This window comes from Andrographis paniculata, unplaced genomic scaffold, assembly GCF_009805555.1.
Source record: "Andrographis paniculata isolate CXL003 unplaced genomic scaffold, ASM980555v1 Contig49END, whole genome shotgun sequence".
Taxonomy (NCBI): Eukaryota; Viridiplantae; Streptophyta; class Magnoliopsida; order Lamiales; family Acanthaceae; genus Andrographis; species Andrographis paniculata.
Window position 1 is genome coordinate 602,585 of NW_026137583.1, and position 22,220 is coordinate 624,804.

A 22,220-nucleotide genomic window follows, 5' to 3' on the forward strand; every position below is an offset into this window, starting at 1 on the left:
GTTTGAAAGTCCCTTAGCGGCGGGCAAGTTGTTATATATGAAATTTTGAATTAGGTTAAAAAGCCCAAGGTAAAAAGAAAAAATGGGCCTAGCAATCGAGTTGATTGAACTGGCCGAGGGGCACCGTGGGAAACTCAGGTAAAATAGATATATTTCTAAGGAAATAGCGGGTCGGAAGGTCTGCAGGTCGGAAGGTCCTCAGGTCGGGAGGTCCGCAAGTCGGAAAGTCCTCAAGACGGAAAGTCCTCAGGACGGAAAGTCCGCAGGTCGGAAGGTCCTCAGGTCGGGAGGTCCTCAGGTCGGAAAGTCTTCAAGACAGAAAGTCCGCAGGTCGGAAGGTCCTCAGGTCGAGAGGTCCTCAGGTCGGAAAGTCCGCAGGTCGGAAGGTCTTCAGGTCGGGAGGTCTGCAGGTCGGAAGGTCCTCAGGTTGAAAGGTCCGCAGGTCGGAAAGTCTTCAGGATGGAAAGTCCGCAGGTCGGAAGATCCTCAGGTCGGGAGGTCCGCAGGTTGGATGGTCTTTAAGTCGGGAAGTCTGCGGCTGGACCAATAAGTTGGATGGTCTTTAAGTCGGGAGGTCTGCGACTGGACCAATGAGTCGGATGGTCTTTAAGTCAGGAGGTCTGCTGCTGGACCAATAAGTCGGATGGTCTTTAAGTTGGGAGGTCTGCGGCTGGACTAACAAGTCGGATGGTCTGTAGGCGGAAGATTTACGGTCGGGCCAAAGAGGCGGAAGGTCTGCGGCCGGTCCAGGGAGTTAAACACTGTTGAGAGTAAGTGAGAATGATACTGTGGTCGGTTAAGGGCACGTGTAAGCAGGAGAAGGGTTAGCAGACGGTTGAAAAAGAGACTTTGTAACTGTTCGGGCGACGGTTTCCAGTACTGTTTCTCAAGGAGTATTTAAGGATTTGGATTTTTCTGGAGAAATCATCTTCAATCAACTTCAACAAAGCAAAGTCAGATTCGGGGATCACCATTTTAAATTTTCAGCATTTTTATTTTTCAGTTAATTTTCTTGTGTACCGTACAGTGTTTAGAGATTCCTAATCTCAGACACTAATTAATCAAATTTAAGAATATTTCCATATCTTTGAATTTTACTTTTTGTTTGTTGAAAAAATACATCAACACATATATTCCACTTCAAAGTACTCCTTCCGTCATCCAATTGTGAATTTGGATGACAACCAAAAAAAAGAAAGTGAGAATAGATTTGAATGACGGAGGAAGTATTATTTTTGTATTTTACAAAAAATAACCATACACTAACAGAAATATTTTTAATTTTTATTTAAATTACAAACATACTATTTCACATGCAATTATATATATATATAAAAAATTATCAAAAACTCTTACATAATTTCATTAACTAATAAAATATTATTATTTTTTAATTTATTATAAATCCTGATTCGAGACAATTGAGTATTGAACAAACAAAGGACGAACAATTCATAAGCAAATTTGTCCCCAAAGTAATTTTAAAGGTTGTAACGGAAGGAATATTAAAGCTGACTTGCATTAGTTACTTACCTCGTCTTTTTTGATGGGATTATTTACTTACCTCTTTGTTATCACTTTACTTCACGTGGGACTGCCGCCCAGGCCCTTGTTCACGAAAATCAATGCTCACTCAGATTATCATATTATCTAGAGACTACTAATAACAAGTTCTCCCCACCACAGAAAATGAAAGTAGTTCCTAGGTGCAAGGATCTGATTTAAATCCCTTGTAGTTTATTGCATCTCGTGCAAGATGATGATGGAGGGATCCAACTCCAAGGAGAAGGAAGGGGAGGAGTACGTGCTGCACACAGAGCCATCCTTCGCCATATATAACAGCAGCGAAGAGAAAATTGAGTTTGGGGCTGAAGAAGAAGAAGAAGATCGTACGAAGCTGCTGGACAGATCTGCGGCCGCTGCAGAAGCAGGTGAGTTCAGCTTCGGCAGGCAGCAGGAACAAGTGATTCAATCAAGTCCCTATCACCACATTAATTCAGTCACTACTGCTGCTTCTATTCCTAATCCTAATCCTAATCCTCAGAACCACCTCCAGGTTCGTTGTTTTCGATTTCACTCGATATGTATCTAGATAATAGCAGTACTGGATTTAATTGGTTTATTGGAAGAGGAATACGATAAGTGCTACTATTTCCAGGGACAGAGAGGGGCTGCAGAAGACGACCACGACGACAACGGAGCTGCTGCTAAAGCCTCCTCCTCCGATGACTATTTCTATCCACAAGCCCAAGATAGGTGAGGGAGAAAGGTGCTCTCTCGCTCAACCTTACCATTACTCTAAAAACCAATAAATAAATAAATACACAATCAGATAGATAGATAGATAGATACATCTCTCCGTCTCTCTGTCTGTCTTCGCTAATTGCTTCTTCATAGTTGTCATCAATCATATCATATCATATCTTTCTGTCTCCTCCCTCCAGCCATAGTCTTGCGGCATACGCCAGTTACCTATGGAGTTTAGAAGAAGAAGAAGACGACGACGACGACGACGGCGACCAACAACATCAACATCAAGAAAGCTTGGCTAATGCTTCTAAGGTATTTCTGAACTAGCTACTCTGTTTAATTTGATGTTAAAATAGTGAGCTATAAAATGGTTTGTTTGTTTGGGAGAACTATTCGGTGTTTGGTTTTAGTCATAGTTTTTTTTTTTTTTTTTTTTTGGCTTTTAGGGATTTCTTTTATTTTTTTATTTGGTTTGAAAGTTTTCAAAATTAAGCAAATAAGAAGGATTTGGATGAATTTTGGAATATCATGTAATATATCAAATTTAGAAATAATTTTTAAATTATATGTTCAAAATTGTCTTAAATAATAAAGTATAGGAACTTATTTTGTAAAAGATTAAATGACAAATAATAGATACAATTAACACAATTGGCATTGTATAAAAATTGGTTTACTTAGCTGCGTTGTAATGTGATATTTTCTACCCCCTTCGTCTGATCCAGATGGTCCATTTGAAATTTTACTGTAAATTAAAAAATAATACTTCGTTCATCTAATTTTTATTGTCCTAAAGTATATTTGCACTTTTTTTAGGTGATTGTCTTTTTGTTATGAATGGACAAATTTGCCCTTAAGTGTATGATAGAGATTAAAAGTAATAAATGAATGAAAGGTAAAAATGTAAAATTTGTATTTAAAAAATGAAATAGGACAATAGTTGTTGGAGGTCTCAAATAGAAAATTAAGATATTATTTTGTGGACGTAGAGAATAGTAGTATTTTATTAGTTAATAAAAATATGTAAAAATTTTTGATATTTTTGACCTTTCATTTTCACTTTATGTAAAAACTAATTGTACGTGTAATGATATATTTGTAATTTAGGTAAAAGTTAAAAGGATATTTTAGTATTTATGTATGATTACTTTTACTAAAGTAAAAAAATACTTTAGAGTGAGACAGACGGAAATAATAAAAAAGTACTTTGAGTTGGGACGGACGGAACGAGTATTATATTTGTCTCAATTCTTTTTTTTCAACATTTAAAAAAATATATATATTTTCTATTTTAATAAAATAATTATACATTAATACTAAAATACACTATTCATTGCAACTCAAAATACCATTTTTACTATTTTCGTCTGTTTTACTCCAAAGTATTTATTTCATATTTTAGTATAAATAATCATATATCAATACTAAAATATATTTAACTTTTATCTAAATTACAAATATATCATTACATATACAATTATTTTTTACATAAAGTCAAATGGGCAAAAATGTCAAAACCTCTTATACACTTTCACTAATTAATAAAATACTATTATTTTTTAATCTATTACATAACTTCACAGAGCCTATTTAGACGAGGCCGGAGGGAATAGTTCTTAACTTTTATTTAAATTACAAATATATAATTACTTATACAACTAATTTACACACAAAGTCAAATAGATAAAAATATCAATTTTTTTTACATTTTTATTATTAATTAAATAATATTATTTTTTAATTTAATGTAAAACTCAAAAAATGTACTATATTAAAAAGAGAGAAAGGAGTAAAAAAAATTGTAAGGGTTATATAGTAAAATTTTGAAAAGCAAAAATAAAATTAAAGAGACTAACTTTTCCTCAAACGACTTTGTATGTACTCCGATTAAATACATATTAGATGTAATATTTTATACAGTCATTATATTTTTATTGTGATTATGTAAGAAGATATTCTTATTCATGAAAATCATACTAATATTAACTTATAATATAATAATTATTTTTTTTTCTGACATACATTAAGAAAATATTATGATCATAGATTGTTTGTAGGGTTTATATATATATATATACTTTTTATTATATCCTCCCTCCGTCCAGCTAGAAAGTATACATGTTTCTATTTTGGGACGTCCAATTACAAAATAACCATTTCATTAAATACCCTATTTTTTCCACAAATACCCCTACTTTACATCACATCATTACTTTTATACCAAAAAAGTAAGAGCAAAAATGTCATTTCACTACTTTTATCTACCCACTATAATTAAAATACTATTATTCCTTAATCTCTGCGCCAAAAGTAAATGTATACTTATTTAGTGGACGGAGGGAGTATTACTTTTTACGTCCCGGCTGCCGTATCTCATTTACTGTAGGAACGAAAATTTAGTAGGGGTATAATTAGTAAATAATTAAGAATATATTAGTGAAAATGATTATCGTATAATAAAAATAATTTTAGATTAAGATTAAAATAATTAATTAATTTAATTAAAATTAAAAAATTATAAATTAAAAAATTTAAAATAAAATTAAAGTGTATAATTATTTTCTAAAAATGAAAAGTGACAAAATAAGTAGAACATACGGAAATGAATATGTAGACATGATAAGTGGGACGGAAGGAGTAACATATTTGTTGTGTTTTTTTATTTTACGATCACAATTATTTTTAGGGTTTATAGGGTTTATGTATTTTTTCTATCATATACTCCCTCGATCCCTTAACAATCTATCTATTTTTTCATTTTCGTTCGTTCCATAACAAAGTATTCATTTCCTTTTTTAGTAACTGTACTATTTACCTAATATTACAAATACCCTTCCAAATTATAATATATTACACAAATGTCATTACCTTTATATTATACAATACTAATAAGGACAATTTAGTCTTTTTATCTTTACTTCTACTACATTCCAATATAATACTAATATTCCTAAAACTTCGTGTAAAAAGTAAATAAATATATATATATAATACTAATATTCCTAAAACTTCGTGTAAAAAGTAAATAAATATATATATATATATGGTACGGATGTAGTATTATATTAAAATGTTTGTTGTGCTTTTTTATTTTCATATGCATCCTTTTATACCGATTAAGTGTTGCTATTTTGTTTAAATTAGTGTATTTCATGTTTAAATAGAAATTGCATGTGTTCTTATTATACCATTATATATGTGATATTTGGTGATGTAATATTTGCTATTTAAAAATAGTATATGTTATTAGTTTAATAAAATTATTAAATTTATATTTCCTCTGTCCCATATTTATCTATCTATTTATTTTTTGCACAGAGTTTAGGAATATTAATATTATATTGGAATATATTAAAAATAAATGTAAAAAGACTAAACTAATCTTATTATATATAATAGAGTTACTAAAAAATAATTGATACTTTGTTATACGACGAACCAATATATAAAAATCGATAGATTATTAAGGACGGAGGGAGTATTACTTTATAATATAATTATTATTTTCTTCTTACACAAACAAAACGACAATACTTGTGTTGATGTATTTTTTCAACAATAAAAAGTAAAATTTGAAAATAGAGAAATATCTTCGAATTTGATAGATGAGTGCCTGAGATTGGGAATCTCTAAACACTGTATAATACATAAAATAAAATAGGAAAATAAAAAAAAACTGGAAAATAAAGTGGTGATCCCCAAAAGCAATTCTCTTGAATTTGATGTCGATTGAAGATGCCTTTATTCGAACAGCACTGGATCCTTAAATAACCCCCTTGAGAAAACGGTTCAAATCGCTATCTGATCGGTTACCATCACCGCTGTTAACCGTCCCAGAAGTTCTTTTCTATTGACACGTGTGTCAACCGTCCTACCACGTCCGACCTTAAAAAACTGTTCGTCAGTTGAAACCACCCTCCATTATCAGAAACTGCTTTCTCACCCGACCTGCAGATTAGCTACTTCACCGCCCGACCTTATTACGTCCGACCTTATCTTGCCTTACCTCCATACAAGACCTAATCATGCCCGACTTTCAAATTCGACACTGATTGCGCCCGACCTCTAAGCTTGGCCTGACCAGGTCCGACCCCACTGTCCGACCTTTACACCCGAACCTTCGTGTCCGACCTTTAAGCTTGGCCCGACTAGGTCCGACTCCACTGTCCGACCTTTACACCCGAACCTTCGCGCCCGTCCTGATCGTACCCGACTTGACCGCCCGATCCTTGCAGCTATATTTGGACTTTCAAAAGCCCACTAGACTTTTTGAATAAATCTTAACCTAATTTGGCAGGCCCATTTTAAAAAACCCTACCTACCATTTTTTGTGCTCAACAACTTGCCTCCTCTCGCCTAACACCGAAACGTCACTCCTTAACCTACGGGAAACGTGACGTTTAGGGGTTTACAGAATGTAATCATCACACTGTGCCGCATCAAATCAAAGGGTTTATGTTAAACCCTACATTCACCTTCTCAAACTCACGCATTCAAAGTTCTGGAAATTCCCTTCTGTTTCTACATTAACTTTTTCCTTTGATATTTCCTTCCTCTTCGTCTCCTTCACCTTCACATAAATGGCTAACCAGTATATTCCTGCGCTTCCTTTCGATGGGGCTGATCCCTCAGTGCCTTCTGTGGCTTCAAAAGTTCTTACTCCCACCATACGCCCTTACTGCACCACTACCGTAGACGTTGAACGCATGAGGTCTGTGATTGCTCAAGTTTCTCCCATCGTCGTCAACAACGACGCGTTAAAGCCAGAACGCCTCCTAGACAGTATCAAGACTCACCTTACTGATCCGAAAGACGCCTATCGCAAATGGTACGCAAGGCTTCTTCCCCACTTCGAGGACCAATGGAAAAATCAAGGGATTGATAAAGCTATCCTCCACTCAACACAACCTCTCTATCTGCACGACAAAGTCCTACTGGCCATGGCAGCCTTTTGGCATTCTCAGGCGGGTGCCTTCTTCCTCCCCTCAGGTCCTATTGGACCGACCTTGATGGATGTGGCAGTTATTGCGCATCTACCAATCGTAGGCGACGATCCTGTTCTGGTCTCTTTCGGAGGTCAAGAACCTACTCTCAACCATCAAGGTTGGGCCCTAGCTAAACTCCCTGAGAAAGAAAGGGGATGGACAAATTTTGTTAACAAATATCAAGACAAGGAGGGTACCCCTGTTTCCGAACGAACATACAGCTTTCCTCATCTTTTGTCTTTGCAGGTATGTCTTCTCCCTTTTAATTTCTTTTGTATCTCTGAAGTTTGGGTATTCAGGTTAAATTCTTTCTTTCGTCGCAGGTACATCATTCTCTCATCTTCTAAACTTGTTCTTTCTACTCAAGTTGACTTAGCCATCCAACTGGCTTGTGGCCATTTTTTCTCATTGGGAACCTTGTTTTTAGCTAACCTTTTTGAAGGTCTAACTCGAGTGAGTTCCCGCTTAACTGATACCAAAACGGCACATACTGCAGCTTCGGGACATTCTGGTTCCTAGAACTGTGACTCCGTCTGTATTTTCCTTCCGTATTTTTTGATCGCCTCCCTATTGGTCTTGCATGTCTTGAAGGTCTTGATCAGTACGGGCCTTCATATCTTGTAGAGAATGACTTTCTCGTTCAACCAGGACGCTCAGTCTGGAGAGTGTTGATCTTTGTTGTTGGAAATCGTTGTTCCAACTAAGGTTTGGGAGAATTGCAGTTACATGATGATTTATCATGTCTAGATGATGATCAAGATCCGATTCGTGTAAGTATGTCAGTATAAGGTTCGTAGCTGGTGGATATACGTTCCATCAGTCGGATGGTATGATGAATGGTTCTCCTACCTTTACCGGAGAACCTAAATTTGAAGTCAAGTTGTTTCAGAACCTGTATCATGTCTTCAGCATGGTGACCTATGGGATGCTTTCCTACTAAGAATGGTTGGAGAGCACCTTCCCAGTTGGAAAGAGGAACGCGAAGGCGAGGAGAAACCATGTTTAGTAAAAGAGTAGGATGATGACGTTTGAGGTTCGAGGTACGAAGTTTATATATGTTTTGGTTTCTAATTTAGGTGGGTTTATTAATAGGCAATAAACATGGATCTGTGTTTATGTTAGACTTAGTATAAACGCAAAGAATGTAGGATCTACGTTCTCAGAATAGGAATTATATACAAATTAAGTTTGGAGCTATATACTTGATATTCGGATCACATAGAAAGAAGGGCCCTTAAAGCAGTTTTGAGGTCGGTCCACTTTAGTTCTGATTTGATGGCCCGCCGACGTTGATAAGCTTCTTGATGTCTCTGGACAAGTCTCATTTGTATAGCCGTCTGAAGTTGCTCACAAAGACTTGTTTGGTTAAGGCAATGTGCCTCAACTAGACGACTTCTTTCCTGAATGCTATCATCCAGAGATTCCAGTTGTTCTTGGAGACGTCGAAGTTCTTCTGTCTTGTGGGAGATTTCAGCAGCTAATATATGCCTTGCTTGTCGGAGTTCGTCCAGTCTGGCCCTAGCAATGTTAAGGTCCTGATTGACCTTCTTCAAATCTGCTTCAAGATTGGTAGGATCCACAGCCAGTTGAGATGAAGTTGCCTCGGATGATGGGGGTCGGATCAGAGGGAGTTCGGCTTGAAGTTCGGTGATCCTGGCCATCATCCGATCAAGAATAGGGGAAGCTCCCGACTCCAAGGCGGGTTGAACCAATAGGGTTATTGCAACCTGAACTAGTGCCGAGAGGTCAACTACTTCCAAGTTAGCAAAATCCAAGTCGGCGCAGCGTTCTACAATAGTTCTGATGGAGGTCGGGAGGTTTATTCGGGCTAAAACATTCATCTCCTGGGTAGCCTAAGCCAGGAAAAGGATAGATAGTTAAGAAAACATGGTGAACTCTTTGAGATATAAGGTTAAAGATTACCTGATTTAGGGCGGCCGTAGCCTCAGAAGGGGCCATGAGTTGGAAAGCTATAGAGTTGCCGTGGCGAATGGTCGGGCCAGCAACAGACTCATCCCCTAGTTGAAGGTGATGGGCGGCTGCTAGTTCCATACCCTGAACAAAGAATATTAAGCACCATTGGAGGGGAGAAAATTAAAAACTGGATAAGAAAGAATACTGACTGAACCCCGCGGGGCAAAATTGACAGAGGCTTCACCCGACAGTAAAGAGGAAATTTCCTCTATATCGTGAGGTGGTAGGTCTGGTTGGACTGGTTCAGGGGCAGCAGGAGGAACCTCATCGATTTGTTGAGCGACTGGGTCGGGCAATTCCACGACCTAGTCAGGCAGTACCACATTCGCAATAGGTTCCTGGTCGGAATAGGTTTTAAGTGTCCGAAGTTTTATAAAGGGGTACATTGAAAAAGGGTCTGGCGCTCACTTGTTGTGGTTCCGCAATTTGATCAGGGAGAGCAACGAGTTGGTCGGACATCGCTGCGACCACATCAGATGCTGGAAGCGGTGGAAGAGGAATTTGCCTTCCCGTTGACTCTTCCGGTCAGTGTGCCTACAGTAAAAGGTTTGGAGTTAATGGTTGAAATAGATATTCCTCGTAAAGAAATATCAGGAAAAATTTACTTCTGTTTGCCTGGGAGTTGGTTGTTCTGTGGTCGGGACCACAGTTGGCTGCTCTGTGGTCGGGGCCACAGTTGGTTGTTCTGTGGTCGGGGAAAGAGTTGGTTGTTCTGCGGTCGGGACTATAGGTGGTTGTTCTGCGGTCGGGACCATAGGTGGTTGGTCTATGGTCGGGGTGGCAGTTGATTGGGATGAAGTAAGATTGATGGGAGATTGCGCCACAGTTGGCTGATGTTCGGTCGGTTGATGGTCGGTCGGTTGAGTGATAGATGAAGCAGTGGTCGGTGGCAATGAAGGATCTTCTGAAACAGAAGAATTAAAATTAAAAAGGTCCGCAAGGAAAAATGAAATATTGAAAGGAACAGACTTACCAAATTGTTGCCTCAAATATTTGGCATCCCACTAGTGTCTACTGGCAGAGATGCCAAGTATTCTTCAATAGCCTGTCTATCAATGGCAGGGGTGGCCTTTTTCTTTTGCCTCTTTGTTCCAGACCCGCCTGCAACAGGCGCCTGCCTTTTTGTTCTTATGGCTACTAAACGAGGAGAGCCAAGGGCCAAGGCTGGAGGTGGAGCAAGTTTCCCGACCAGTTGGTCGGTTGAAGGGGCAAGCAAAGATCAGGTAGTTGACCACAAGGCAGGGAAAGTTTCAGTCGTTGAGGGTTTTGGGCAGAAAGGTAAGTATGAATTGGAGGTAATGTAGTTGGTGAGATGGGAAATATAGGTCGGGATAAGTTCGGGGATCACTAGTCCCTCCGGGCTTTGAAATATCAGGTGGGGACTGGCCAAGGGTCCGGGTATGCCCTGACAACAGCCAAATTGTCTAGCCAAAAATTAGGGTTGATAATTGTAAGTATAAAATGACCTGCGGTTTTTCTTATCCGACCTCCTATTGGAAAAAAGAGATCGGGGTTTCATTGCAACGTCCCATGAAAAAGAGTAGGTCGGATGAGGGATAGGATCGGGACGAGTTAGAGGATGAGTTGGATCAGGATGGAGTAAGAAAAGATCGGTTGAATACTGTATTAAAGTTTCGTATACGTAGAAGCGGGAATTGCTACGATCCTCAATTAAAATTTGGGCTATTACAGGGTCGGATGAACATAGACAAGAAGAATTAGGGGTTAGTCTGGCTAGAGCATAACCAATGGATCTATAAGGATTGGGAGTAATAGGGAGGCGACCAGAAAATGCGGAAGGAAAATACAGACGGAGTTACAGTTCTAGGAACCAGAATGGTCCCGAAGCTGCAGTATCTGCCTTTTTGGTATCAGTTAAGCGGGAACTCACTCGAGTTAGACCTTAAAAAAGGTTAGCTAAAAACAAGGTTCCCAATGAGAAAAAATGGCCGCAAGCCAGTTGGATGGCTAAGTCAACTTGAGTAGAAAGAACAAGTTTAGAAGAGGAGAGAATGATATACCTGTGATGAAAGAAAGAATTTAACCTGAATACCCAAACTTATGTACCTGTGACGAAAGAAAGAGTTTAACCTGAATACCCAAACTTCGGAGATACAAAAGAAATTAAAAGGGAGAAGACATACCTGCAAAGCCAAAAGAGGAGGAAGGTTGTATGTTCCAGTTCGGAAACAGGGGTACCCTCATTGCCTTGATATTTGTTAACAAAATTTGTCCATCCCCTTTCTTTTTCAGGGAGTTTAGCTAGGGCCCAACCTTGATGGTTGAGAGTAGGTTCTTGACCTCCGAAAGAGACCAGAACAAGATCGTCGCAAACGATTGGTAGATGTGCAATAACTGCCATATCCATCAAGGTCGGTCCAATAGGACCTGAGGGGAGGAAGAAGGCACCCGCCTGAGAATGCCAAAAGGCTGCCATGGCCAGTAGGACTTTGTCGTGCAGATATAGAGGTTGTGTTGAGAGGAGGATAGCTTTATCAATCCCTTGATTTTTCCATTGGTCCTCGAAGTGGGGAAGAAGCCTTGCGTACCATTTGCGATAGGCGTTTTTCGGATCAGTAAGGTGAGTCTTGATACTGTCTAGGAGGCGTTCTGGCTTGAACGCGTCGTTGTTGACGACGATGGAAGAAACTTGAGCAATCACAGACCTTATGCAAAAGAATTGCTTTTGGGGATCACCACTTTATTTTCCAGCTTTTTTTTTTTATTTTCCTATTTTATTTTATGTATTCTACAGTGTTTAGAGATTCCTAATCTCAGGCACTCATCTATCAAATTCGAAGATATTTCCTATTTTCGAATTTTACTTTTTATTGTTAAAAAAATACGTCAACAATTATATATGTGATAGTTAATTATATAATATTTGCTAGTTAAAATACTACTAAGTTATTAGTTTAATAGAATTATTAAATAATACTAATATATATATATATATATTTTAGAATATAATTATAGGGGTGTCAATTCGTCTTTTTTGGTTGTGTTCGTGTCGGGTTGAGTCATGAGGATAACAAAAAAACTGTCAACCCGAACCCGCCCTGAACCCAAAATTTGACCTGAAACCCTAGACTCGAACACAACACGAATTCTTTTAGGTTGACCTGAATTAGTTTCAGGTCACCTGAAATCCAAACAAACCCGATACGAACCCGACACGAAACAAACCCGAAAATTTTTAAAAAATTAAATTGACCTAAAAAATATCATTTTTATTTTTATTTTTATATTATGTTATATTTAAAATAATATAAATATTATAAATTAAAATAATAATAATAACAATTTCAGGTCAACCCGAAACACGAAACTCAAAACCTAACCTGATTTTTATATTTCAGGTTATCAGGTCAACCCGAAATACGACCCGAACACTACACGAATTTTTTTCGTTTCGGGTTCGGATCGACTCGATTTTTTTCAAACCAAAAATACTCAAACCCAAACCTGAAAAATTTTAGGTCGAACGTGTTTGATTTTTCGGGTCGGATTTACTTTTGACAACTCTATATAATTATTACTTTCTCCTCGTATACGCAAAAACAAGTAGTACTCGTGGGATTCATGGGTACGAGATTGTTGGCTATTGAGCGTCAATTTATATATTAATTAAAATTATGATTTTACTCCTTAAGTTAATGATCACCATTAAATTAAAATTTAATCACACAAATTAGAATTAATCAGTTCAGTGAGTTCTTATAAGAAATAACTTTACATGTTGGCCTAAAACTCCTCCACTGTTTCCAAATTTTAAATATGACAATAAATATTTATCTTTTTATATGTTGAATATTATTATTTTTTATTTAAAACATAATATTAAATATAATAACTAATTAATTTAATTTTTTATCATTCTCAACTATAAATTGAACTGCCAAATCTACATCTGAACAAACAGATTCCAGTTAGATAGATATTGTTTTTTAAGTTTTGGAAAATTGCATAAATAGGAAAAGATTATTATTTTATACTCCCTCCGTCCAATGTGATTAGGCGTGTTATTATAGACACGAGAATTTAAGTAAAATATAATTATAAGTAATTAAAAAGTGTATTAGTAAAAATAATTATAGATTAAGATTATGATAATTAAATAATTTAATTAAGATTAAAAAAATAATAAAATTAAAAATGTGATTAAAGTGTATAATTATATTTTCAAAAATAAAAAGACAAGTTATGTGGGACAAATTATGTGGGAAGAGGGAGTATGATATTTTTTTTAAAAAAAGTAGACATTTGATGATGTTTTTGGGAAAAGTTACTATTTTATAAACAATGCTAAAATTGATAAAATTCTGCATGTTTACATAGCCACAGAATTTGTATTTATCTATATATTTATTTAATGATTGAATATGATGATATTATACTAGAGAAAAATTGTGTATTGATTGAAATGATTACCTTTTATGGTTGTTGAGGATGTTATGATACTGAAGGTTGCGCTTCTCTGGGTGTTGGGATTTTGAAATATATTTTAAATAGTGAAAAATTTGAATTTAAGTGATTGAATATTGTATTATAAATAAGTATTAATGTAATGCTTTAAACATAAAAATAATTTTTATTATAATATAAAAAATAAGTATTCGATTTGATATTGAAAAAAAAATAGTGAATACAAGAAATTATGAGAAATATGCCGAAAACATTATACTATTTTATAATTTAAAAATTGTATGACACTCTCTCGTATTTTGAAACCATTGCATAGGATATTTTCTAAAAATTTAAGGAAACTTTTCTATTTTAAAAAATAATCCCGTAAGGGATGGTATGGTGGTACGGGAGTTGGACGCCTCAGGTCACCTTGACTTGTTTGTCCAGCGGTTGTATTTTATTTTATTTTATTTTTTTGGATAAAATGGGTGCAGGTTAACAATGGGAATGGGAATGGTTCTCCGGAAACTCTTCCGTTGGAGACCAACTTGAAACAAGAATTTAAGAAGTCATATTCTAGCCCCAAAAGTAACGATAAGGAAGATGATCAGTACCGGAGGATGGTCGAGGAAGACCCTTGCAACCCTCTATTCCTTAGAAATTATGCTAATTATTTGAATCAGGTAAACTAAAACTAAAACATAACTGTGATGAGATCTTATCTTTCTATGTATTCTATGATATGAGATGAGGTGGTGGTATCAATTATCAAATGATATTCATAGGTGAAAGGAGACATTCGCGGGTCAGAGGAATACTACGCACGCGCTATAGTAGCCGACCCAAGTGACGGGCAAACGCGCGCTATATATGCCAATATGTTGTGGCAGCACCATGGCAACAAAGATAGAGCTACTGCCCACTTTGAACAAGCGATCCAAGCTGCCCCCCAAGATAGGTAATTAATATTAATTGCAATGATTAGTTATTCTTTCAGATTCATGAGTTAGTTTGATATTGAAAGCATAATTTGGGGACGGTTTCAGCGATGTCTGTGCAGCGTACGCAAAATTTCTTTGGGAAGCTGACGAAGATTGATCAGGAGAGTAGCAGTAATTTTGCTTGCGATAGCGATTTCTCCTATATATATATATGTGTGGTGATATGCAATTGATCCGCAAGTATCACGTCATCACCTTATTCAGATGTGCCATTTTGGGTGAAAATGTACACATGATATTTCATATATATTATTGCTCAATAATTTCACGTGGTGGATTCTCTGCCTTTTTCAAAGAAAGCATCTGGATAATATCTCCACTTCTTTAATTAAACATGCTTTCAAATTAAATGTATGAAATCAAAGTATAAGCTAAACGATAAACGATTTGAAGGAAAGCAAAAAAATAAATGTTGTAAATTGGATAAAAGAGATGAAAAGTAGGAATTTAACAGATAAATTAATTAAACTATTGGAATTTAAAATTAAATGAAAGACTTGGAATTTAAAGACAACAACCGAAGGAAAATAATTTCAAATGATAAAAACAACAATTAAAAAATGAAAATGGAAATAAATCAAATTAGAAAGAAAAAACAAACTGCATTTTTGGGTTGTCATTGTGATGTTTTCTTCTACCAGCATTTGTTGTAATTATTAGTTACACTCAATTACCTCCTTTATATTTTGACCGTATCCCTCATATGCTATAAAATTTAAATAAAATAAATTTACTTTCATGATAAAAATAAACGTAATATAGTTGAAGTAGAATTATCTTCTCTGAGAATAAAAAAATAATTTATTTTCAATTCTTTAATATTTATAAATATACTAAAAAGGGGGTTTGAATGTCGAAAATAAAAATAAAAATAAAAATATTAAACTAAAATCTACGAGTAAAGAATAAACTTAATTAAAATAAGTTTTCAATTTAGAAATGAAATTGACCATTTAGATAGTGGCTATGATCATGTATAGAAATTTAATTTCATTAGTTTCTAAATAAATTAGTTATAGTTATCGACACATACCTAATAACCAAATTTTTCATAGTTTTTTTACAGTTAAGGTACAACCATTAATTGCTTCCCTAATTAGATTAGAATCCTAATGATAGCACGAAAAATTTACTCTAACCACTTTTCGAATTAGAAGAGTCTAATTTAATTTAACAATTAAATATGCAGAATTGTTTAAAATTGATTCCGTGATTTTCTAATAGTGTCTACCACTAGTTGTTACTTGAACCAAATTAAAATGCGATTGCGGAAGCCTAATCTAACTGAAATACCCTACCACAACACCCAACCAAATAAAAGATTATTAAATATTAAAATAAGAAATCATAGAAATACTTAGGAATCGAGAAATAATATGAAATCAAAATATAGTCTAATCTCACAAATTCATACCACGCTAGTTATGGGAAGAATAACAAAGATAACAAAAATAAACATCTTCTGAGATTGATCGGATTGACGGGGAAGAATTCGAATTTCCTTGGAAGAATCCTCCTTCTTCTCGCCGTTGCACAATTTCTCCCCAGGATTGTTCTGCACTGTGTTCTCTTCCTTGGCTCCTCTCCATTCTTTTCTTTTATTTATGCCATAATTATGGAATAATTGGGCTTTTTGGCCTTTTAATTAATTATTGAAATCATTGGGCATTTTTGTTTTTTTTTTCTCCCTCCAATTTTAACAATTTTATTATTTTTCTTCTGAAAATCATAAATAAACAATATTACACAAATTAGGTAAAATTCGATCAAAATCGACCAAATATAGCAAATAATATGAAAATTTAAAGCATGCAATTTCTAGCTATCAAATCTCCCCACACCTGATCATGCTTGCTCTCAAGCATAGATTCGAAACAAACAAAAAGAAATCGCAGCCGACTTAATATGACAAGAGAATTTAACACAACTAAATCAATCGGAAATTCAATATATCAAGCTAAGTCAACTTCACAGGATAAAGTGTATACACTCATGCTCTCTGAAAGAAAATAACTATATAATTGGCTAACGCTCAAGTAGTGCTACAAAAAATTATCTTATAGGCTTGAGTTAAAATCAAATATCTCTCGCTTAAGATATTCAAATCAAACATAAAGAATCAAAAGAGACTTTTCATAAAGGTTGTAACGGGGCTGATGACAAGGGTAAGAAAAAATGATATACAAAGGCTAAAATATATCAGAAAAGAACACGATTCTAAGCTTATAGAAAGCAGTTTGGCATAAACAATGAAACCCTTACTTTATTCACTATCCCATGACTTCAATATATACTCACGTCAATAATACTTCAATCTAGATAACTATTTTCTCTTTTTTTTTTTTTTTTTTTTTTTTTTTTTTCTTTATTGACTTCTTTTTTTGGCCGTTTTTTTTTTTGGCTTTTGCCTTTTTATATATACGTGTATATATTTATATATATATACCTTCACCACCAATTCCCATTGCAACAATCACTCATGGACATGTTATTTATTCATGCCCAAATTTGATATATAACTAGCGTTGAACAATAAGTGCATCACAACATGAATTTAAAGGAATTCTTTCTAACATAGGGTCCAAATCAAAAAAGGCCTTTTTTTTTTTTAAAAAAAAGTATAAGGCTAAAAGACAGTATAGAAGTAAAAATAAGCTAAAAAAGATCAAATGAGCTAATTAAAGAAAATATACTGTGCTTGGTGATGAAGAAATACTTAACAGGGTTACTTAATGTCCTTATCATTTTCAAAATGCAAGACTTGATAATTGCAAGTTGAATATGCATAATTATTCAAGTTCTAGGTCATCTAATTGAGCACTACAAATCACACATGAAAGAAATTCCAAAAGCTTGAATATTATGTGGTTTATTTTTTTAACGTAAGTTTTTTAGAATATAGGCTCAAATTCTCACAGTTTTCAAATGTCAATCTGACTCAACATATTTACATATTTCAAATCCAATGTCATTAATCATGCCAGACTAACCTATCACACAAACCACCTTTGACTCACTTCAGACTAATCTAAAAATATGCGAAAGGACAACAAATTAGGCATAAAATAGCACAAATCGAAAGAATTGCCCAAAAAAATTACATAATCCCCTCCCCACATCTAAAGCATACATTATCTTCAATATAAAGAGAAATAAAATAAGAGATGAACTTCCCTGGAGTCCGTAGAGGGTGGAGCAATTGCAAGCTTTTCTTTTGCTTGCCAACGCCTTTTGATTTCCCCGTACGCTACATTAAGACAAGGCTTGAAATTCTCTATCATATCTGCATAACAAACTAGCCAAGCGCAACTGAGTATACCATGAAAAGAATAACATACGATCTAGCTAGTCAAGTGCCTCTCAAATCGCAACCAGTAATCAATAGAAATGTCATCACACAAAAGAATAGACATTAGAAGTAATGAAGTGAAGAACACCTAATGTACGAACAAAAGAAGCCATTAAAGAAAAAATATAATCAAGATTCAACAAAGAAAAACTGAATATCGATTCAAACATGCAAAACCAAATCAAGATAGGTAAAACAGTCCTATAGCACAACCAATAGCCAATATATGGGTCACGACAAGGATTAATCAACATAGAGAGCAAATAAAATTCTTGGCAATGCAATTCAACCATCACAAAAACAATTGGGGCCAGAAGAGTTCATCATATCAAGTTAAGTTGCAATTAAGAACACCAATATAACTAATCCAAGGTAGAAGACTCTGAAATTGAACTACTATCGAAACAAATCACATGCTTTCCAAACACTTGAATATTATTATCACACAAAATTCACGGCAAATTTCTAGTCACTGGAGTTCAAGAGATTCAATTTTCATTCGCGATGCAACATATTATTCCACAAATTCAGTGTAATATATCAAAATATCGAAAGTATTAGAACAAAAAGATGAAAAAATAATACCTAATCGAAGCACTGGTCCTGGTGGATAGCGCGGTGGTTGTCGTCGCTAGAAGAAAAGGAAGGGCGACATTGGCGTTGTAGCGGTTGCAGCAGTGCGGTGGTGTTGCGCACGGGCGAACGGGCGCTGGCGCAGTTGCAGGGGATAGGCTCAGACAGAGATGACGGTCAGCGGGGGCTGAAGTCTGGCGTGGTGGAGGACTGGTGGTCTGGCACGGCGTTGCTTCGTTGGCGGGCGATCAAATGAGGAAGAGAGGGCGGAAAAGAAGAAGACGAGGGCGGCATTCTGGTTTGTGGTTGGGGAGAGTGGGAGAAAGGGTAAGCGGGTTTGGGTATGGACTGGTTTAGGATTTGGAAATGGCTTTAATTAAGGATAAGGTTAAAATGTTGGTTTAAATTGGTATTGCAAGAGTAAAATATACCGTAGGACCGAGTCGACGATGGATCATCTTTTCGAAAATTAGATACGCTCCGGTAGTGTATCCGGTGGCTGGCGTTCTAACCCAAAGATAAAACGATTTACGTTTTCAATGAAAGTGGCACCTCTACTATTTGGTGTTCCGACGAACAAAGCGAGAGAGAAATTGAGTTGGGGAGATTTCCGGAAAGCTAGGAGAGAGGAGAAAAGGAGGAGAGAGTTGTTGGTATGTCAAGAATGAAGGGGGCTTTATATAGGCGTCTTCACTCGGCCAAAATGATAGAATATCAATTACGATCATAATTATGACCTTAATTACTGATTTAATTTATTCTAAATTCAAACCTTCCGTTTGAAGCGGTCATAATTTATTCTAATTACAAAGTTTCTGTTTATGACGATCGTAATTTATTCTAATTTCAAACATTCCGTTTGAAACGATTGTAATTTATTCTAATTTCAAACCTTCTGTTTGAAACGATTGTAATTTATTCTAATTTCAAACTTTCCGTTTGAGATTATAATAAATCTATCCAACGGATAATATTTTATCCAAATAATACTGCGACTGATGACTTGGGGATGGTGTATATATAGTCACAAGGAATTATCATTCGAAGATTATGATGTAATGGATTATAGAGAGCGATCAGATATAGTAAAAAATTGGTGGTTGTAGACCCTGAATGGTTATCATAATTATTTATACTATTTAACTGGTGAGTTTCCAGGTCGAATACAGGAATTTTAAATCACGAATTTAAGTCAAGTATTGATCTCATGAAAGCGGCGGAAATGCAGTAAAAGGACCCGTTGCAAAGCGGGTCTAAATCTTAATCTAAAGAAAGCTGGAAATAAAAGCGGTAAAGAGCGGAGTAGTGGCGAGCGAACCGGTGGTGAGCGGGCAAGATGCCAGGGATGGATGAGCGAGAGGACATGGGCGGATGACACACAACGCATATGTGTATAAATTGAGCGATAGAGATTGAAGGAGAGGTGTTGTGTCTGAATTGTGCATTACTTAATGGCTAGGTTTTCCTGGAGGAAGTGAGCAAATGGTGCTGGTGTTTAAGCGAACATATATGTATAATACGGAAACGGGAGAAGGAGATAATGTAAATTTATAAACCAGATTATATAGAACTTTTATTGCTGGTACTTGACCTTAAGGGATTTACAATAAGACTTCAATGACGCTCAGAATTAGAACATTATGAGAAAGAAACCCTACTGTCACTAGGAGTTTCTACAACCCAATAGACCACTGCCTATGCCCCATTAATTATTCCAATTTCTATCTCATTAGTGTATTTACCCTTTTGTTACCTCTTTTTAATCAAGATTGAATTCAAACCAGTAGTTAAGCAGGTCGACAAGGCTCCCACGTACTCAACTACATTGAACTACCTTGAATATTTTTGTGACAAAAGACAAGGCTTGGATAAACAATCTTTTTGTGCTCTTTACTAGCTAAGTAAAAATTCTTTACAATTAGAATTTATATAAGTGTGAAAAGTGTGGAAGAAGTGATAATGAAGAGCAAATGATATTTCATTACTTACTACCAAAGTTGAAATTTCTAATTCTACAAAGACTGTAATTAAAGCAATAAATTAAACTAAGTAAACAGTAAAGTGGTGGCCAAGGGAGAAGAGAAATCTCAACTCCCTTGGCCATTCCTGTGGAGAACTCCCTTACAGGGTTGGAGCTCTCGGGAAACAGGAAGACGACTAGAATGCGCGAAAATTAATTGCTAGTATATTCCTCTCGAAGTATATTTTACATACAAATATCTGGCCCTATTTATAGCAAGTAGAAATAGCGGTTGCAAGCAGTTACAAAGTGGTTTCAACCGCTAGGCAGTTAGTCAGTTCGTGACGGTTATTCTGTTGAAGCAGTTGCTGGCCATAACTCCCAGGGTGCTCGGTTCGCTTGCTCTGGCTTGCAAGGGCGCAGATCTTCCTCGCTTGACGGATGGCTGGAGGGCATCAACGCAGTTAAGCGGGCTTGCTTGTACTGGCTGGTAGTGGAATGGTTGTACCGCTGCGGGTTGGACACTTAGGCGATATTTGTGTTGAATTACCGTCGCTTCGCTGTGGTGGGTGTTTGATCGCTGGCTTGAGCGCTGGAGGCTGTCGCTTGCGAGCGGTGAAAGTTGTCGCTTGCCTCTCTTGCCTTAGTTTTTCTGGGCGATGGAGATTGTCGCTTGTTTCATTTGCCTTGGCTTTTTTCGGATCCAAAACACCGCTTAATAGGGCAAAAATTGTTAATAATCTCAACAAGCCAACTTTGGATCATGCCAAGTGAGATAGATCAATAAAGTATGCCATAAATCAGTTATTGTGATATTTTTTATACAAAAATTCAAGTAATACGTAGTTTTGTCAAACGAGGAATATGCTTATATTTGGAGTCATCAAACCTCCTCACACTAAACCTTTGTTCGTCTTCGAACAAACTACATTATGAGATCGAAGAGTTATTCTGTTCACCGCAGTCAAGTATTACTTAAGATCAGTGCCATGATTGGGAACAAGGTGAATCTCGGATAGAGACAATTGATCCTTAAGCATTCAAAATCGTCATTTGATCTAACATGAGTGGAGTTATCCCGGTATCGTCTACGTTGTTCGCTTAGCAGGGATTATTTTTTATTAAGGAAGCCTTCGGCCGAAGGGTGCGGAGAATCATCATATTTTTTTGGATCAAGAGTTTCAAAGAAATAGTGTGTCTGCTCATGATCTTACTTGATTTTCGCGCACTTAGGCCTTTTCAGCTCCTTTGTAATGATAGGTCTTCCTTGCTTTGCTTACATCGTGTCTTAAACCATATTTAAGGATTTCTCTTTTCAAGTCATCTTTTGTGAACAAAGTCGATAGGCAGAAGTTCGTTTGCCCTACTGAATATGGAAAATTTGAAACCAAGGGGGCACTAATCCTTACAAGACATATCCGCTGTTACTTAGTTTAACACCAATTTTCGCATTATTGAAAAAGGTCGAGGGACGATTACTCAGTCTGGTGTTTTCAAGTTATCTAACTTTACTCTAAAACATATTACAGGGCTAACGCAGCGGGGTATTATAAGTATCTCAAATAAAGACACATGCTTTAGATTATGGTAGAGATACAATAAAGATAAATTTCACTTGTTACCAAAAATTGTTGTATCGTTGATCATTTCCTTTGTACAGCCCTTGCCATTTTAAAAAATTTACACGGGGGAAGACCTTTCTTTATTTCTTTTTCTCGCGT

The 22,220-nt window shown here is 36.0% G+C and overlaps 1 protein-coding gene and 1 long non-coding RNA gene across 3 annotated transcripts; one reads left to right on the forward strand and one right to left on the reverse strand.

Annotated features, from left to right (window-relative positions):
- Positions 1 to 1,588: 1,588 nt before the first annotated feature.
- Positions 1,589 to 14,885, forward strand: LOC127253041 (uncharacterized). 2 transcript variants are annotated; one of them, XM_051277452.1, is made up of 6 exons: positions 1,589 to 2,056; positions 2,159 to 2,256; positions 2,445 to 2,562; positions 14,111 to 14,299; positions 14,402 to 14,574; positions 14,677 to 14,885. In XM_051277452.1, exons 1-6 carry the CDS (start codon positions 1,757 to 1,759, stop codon positions 14,702 to 14,704), a joined length of 906 nt encoding a protein of 301 aa, XP_051133409.1. In that variant the 5' UTR covers positions 1,589 to 1,756; the 3' UTR covers positions 14,705 to 14,885. The 2 variants fall into 2 exon arrangements, with proteins under 2 accessions (XP_051133409.1, XP_051133408.1); XM_051277451.1 differs by having other exon boundaries at positions 1,592 to 2,056; positions 14,663 to 14,885.
- Positions 14,886 to 16,943: 2,058 nt separating this feature from the next.
- Positions 16,944 to 20,715, reverse strand: LOC127253094 (uncharacterized). Its single transcript, XR_007839206.1, has 2 exons — positions 18,552 to 20,715; positions 16,944 to 17,900 (listed from the first exon to the last, which is right to left on the reverse strand). It is a non-coding gene; the product is annotated as an uncharacterized LOC127253094 (long non-coding RNA).
- Positions 20,716 to 22,220: the final 1,505 nt, after the last annotated feature.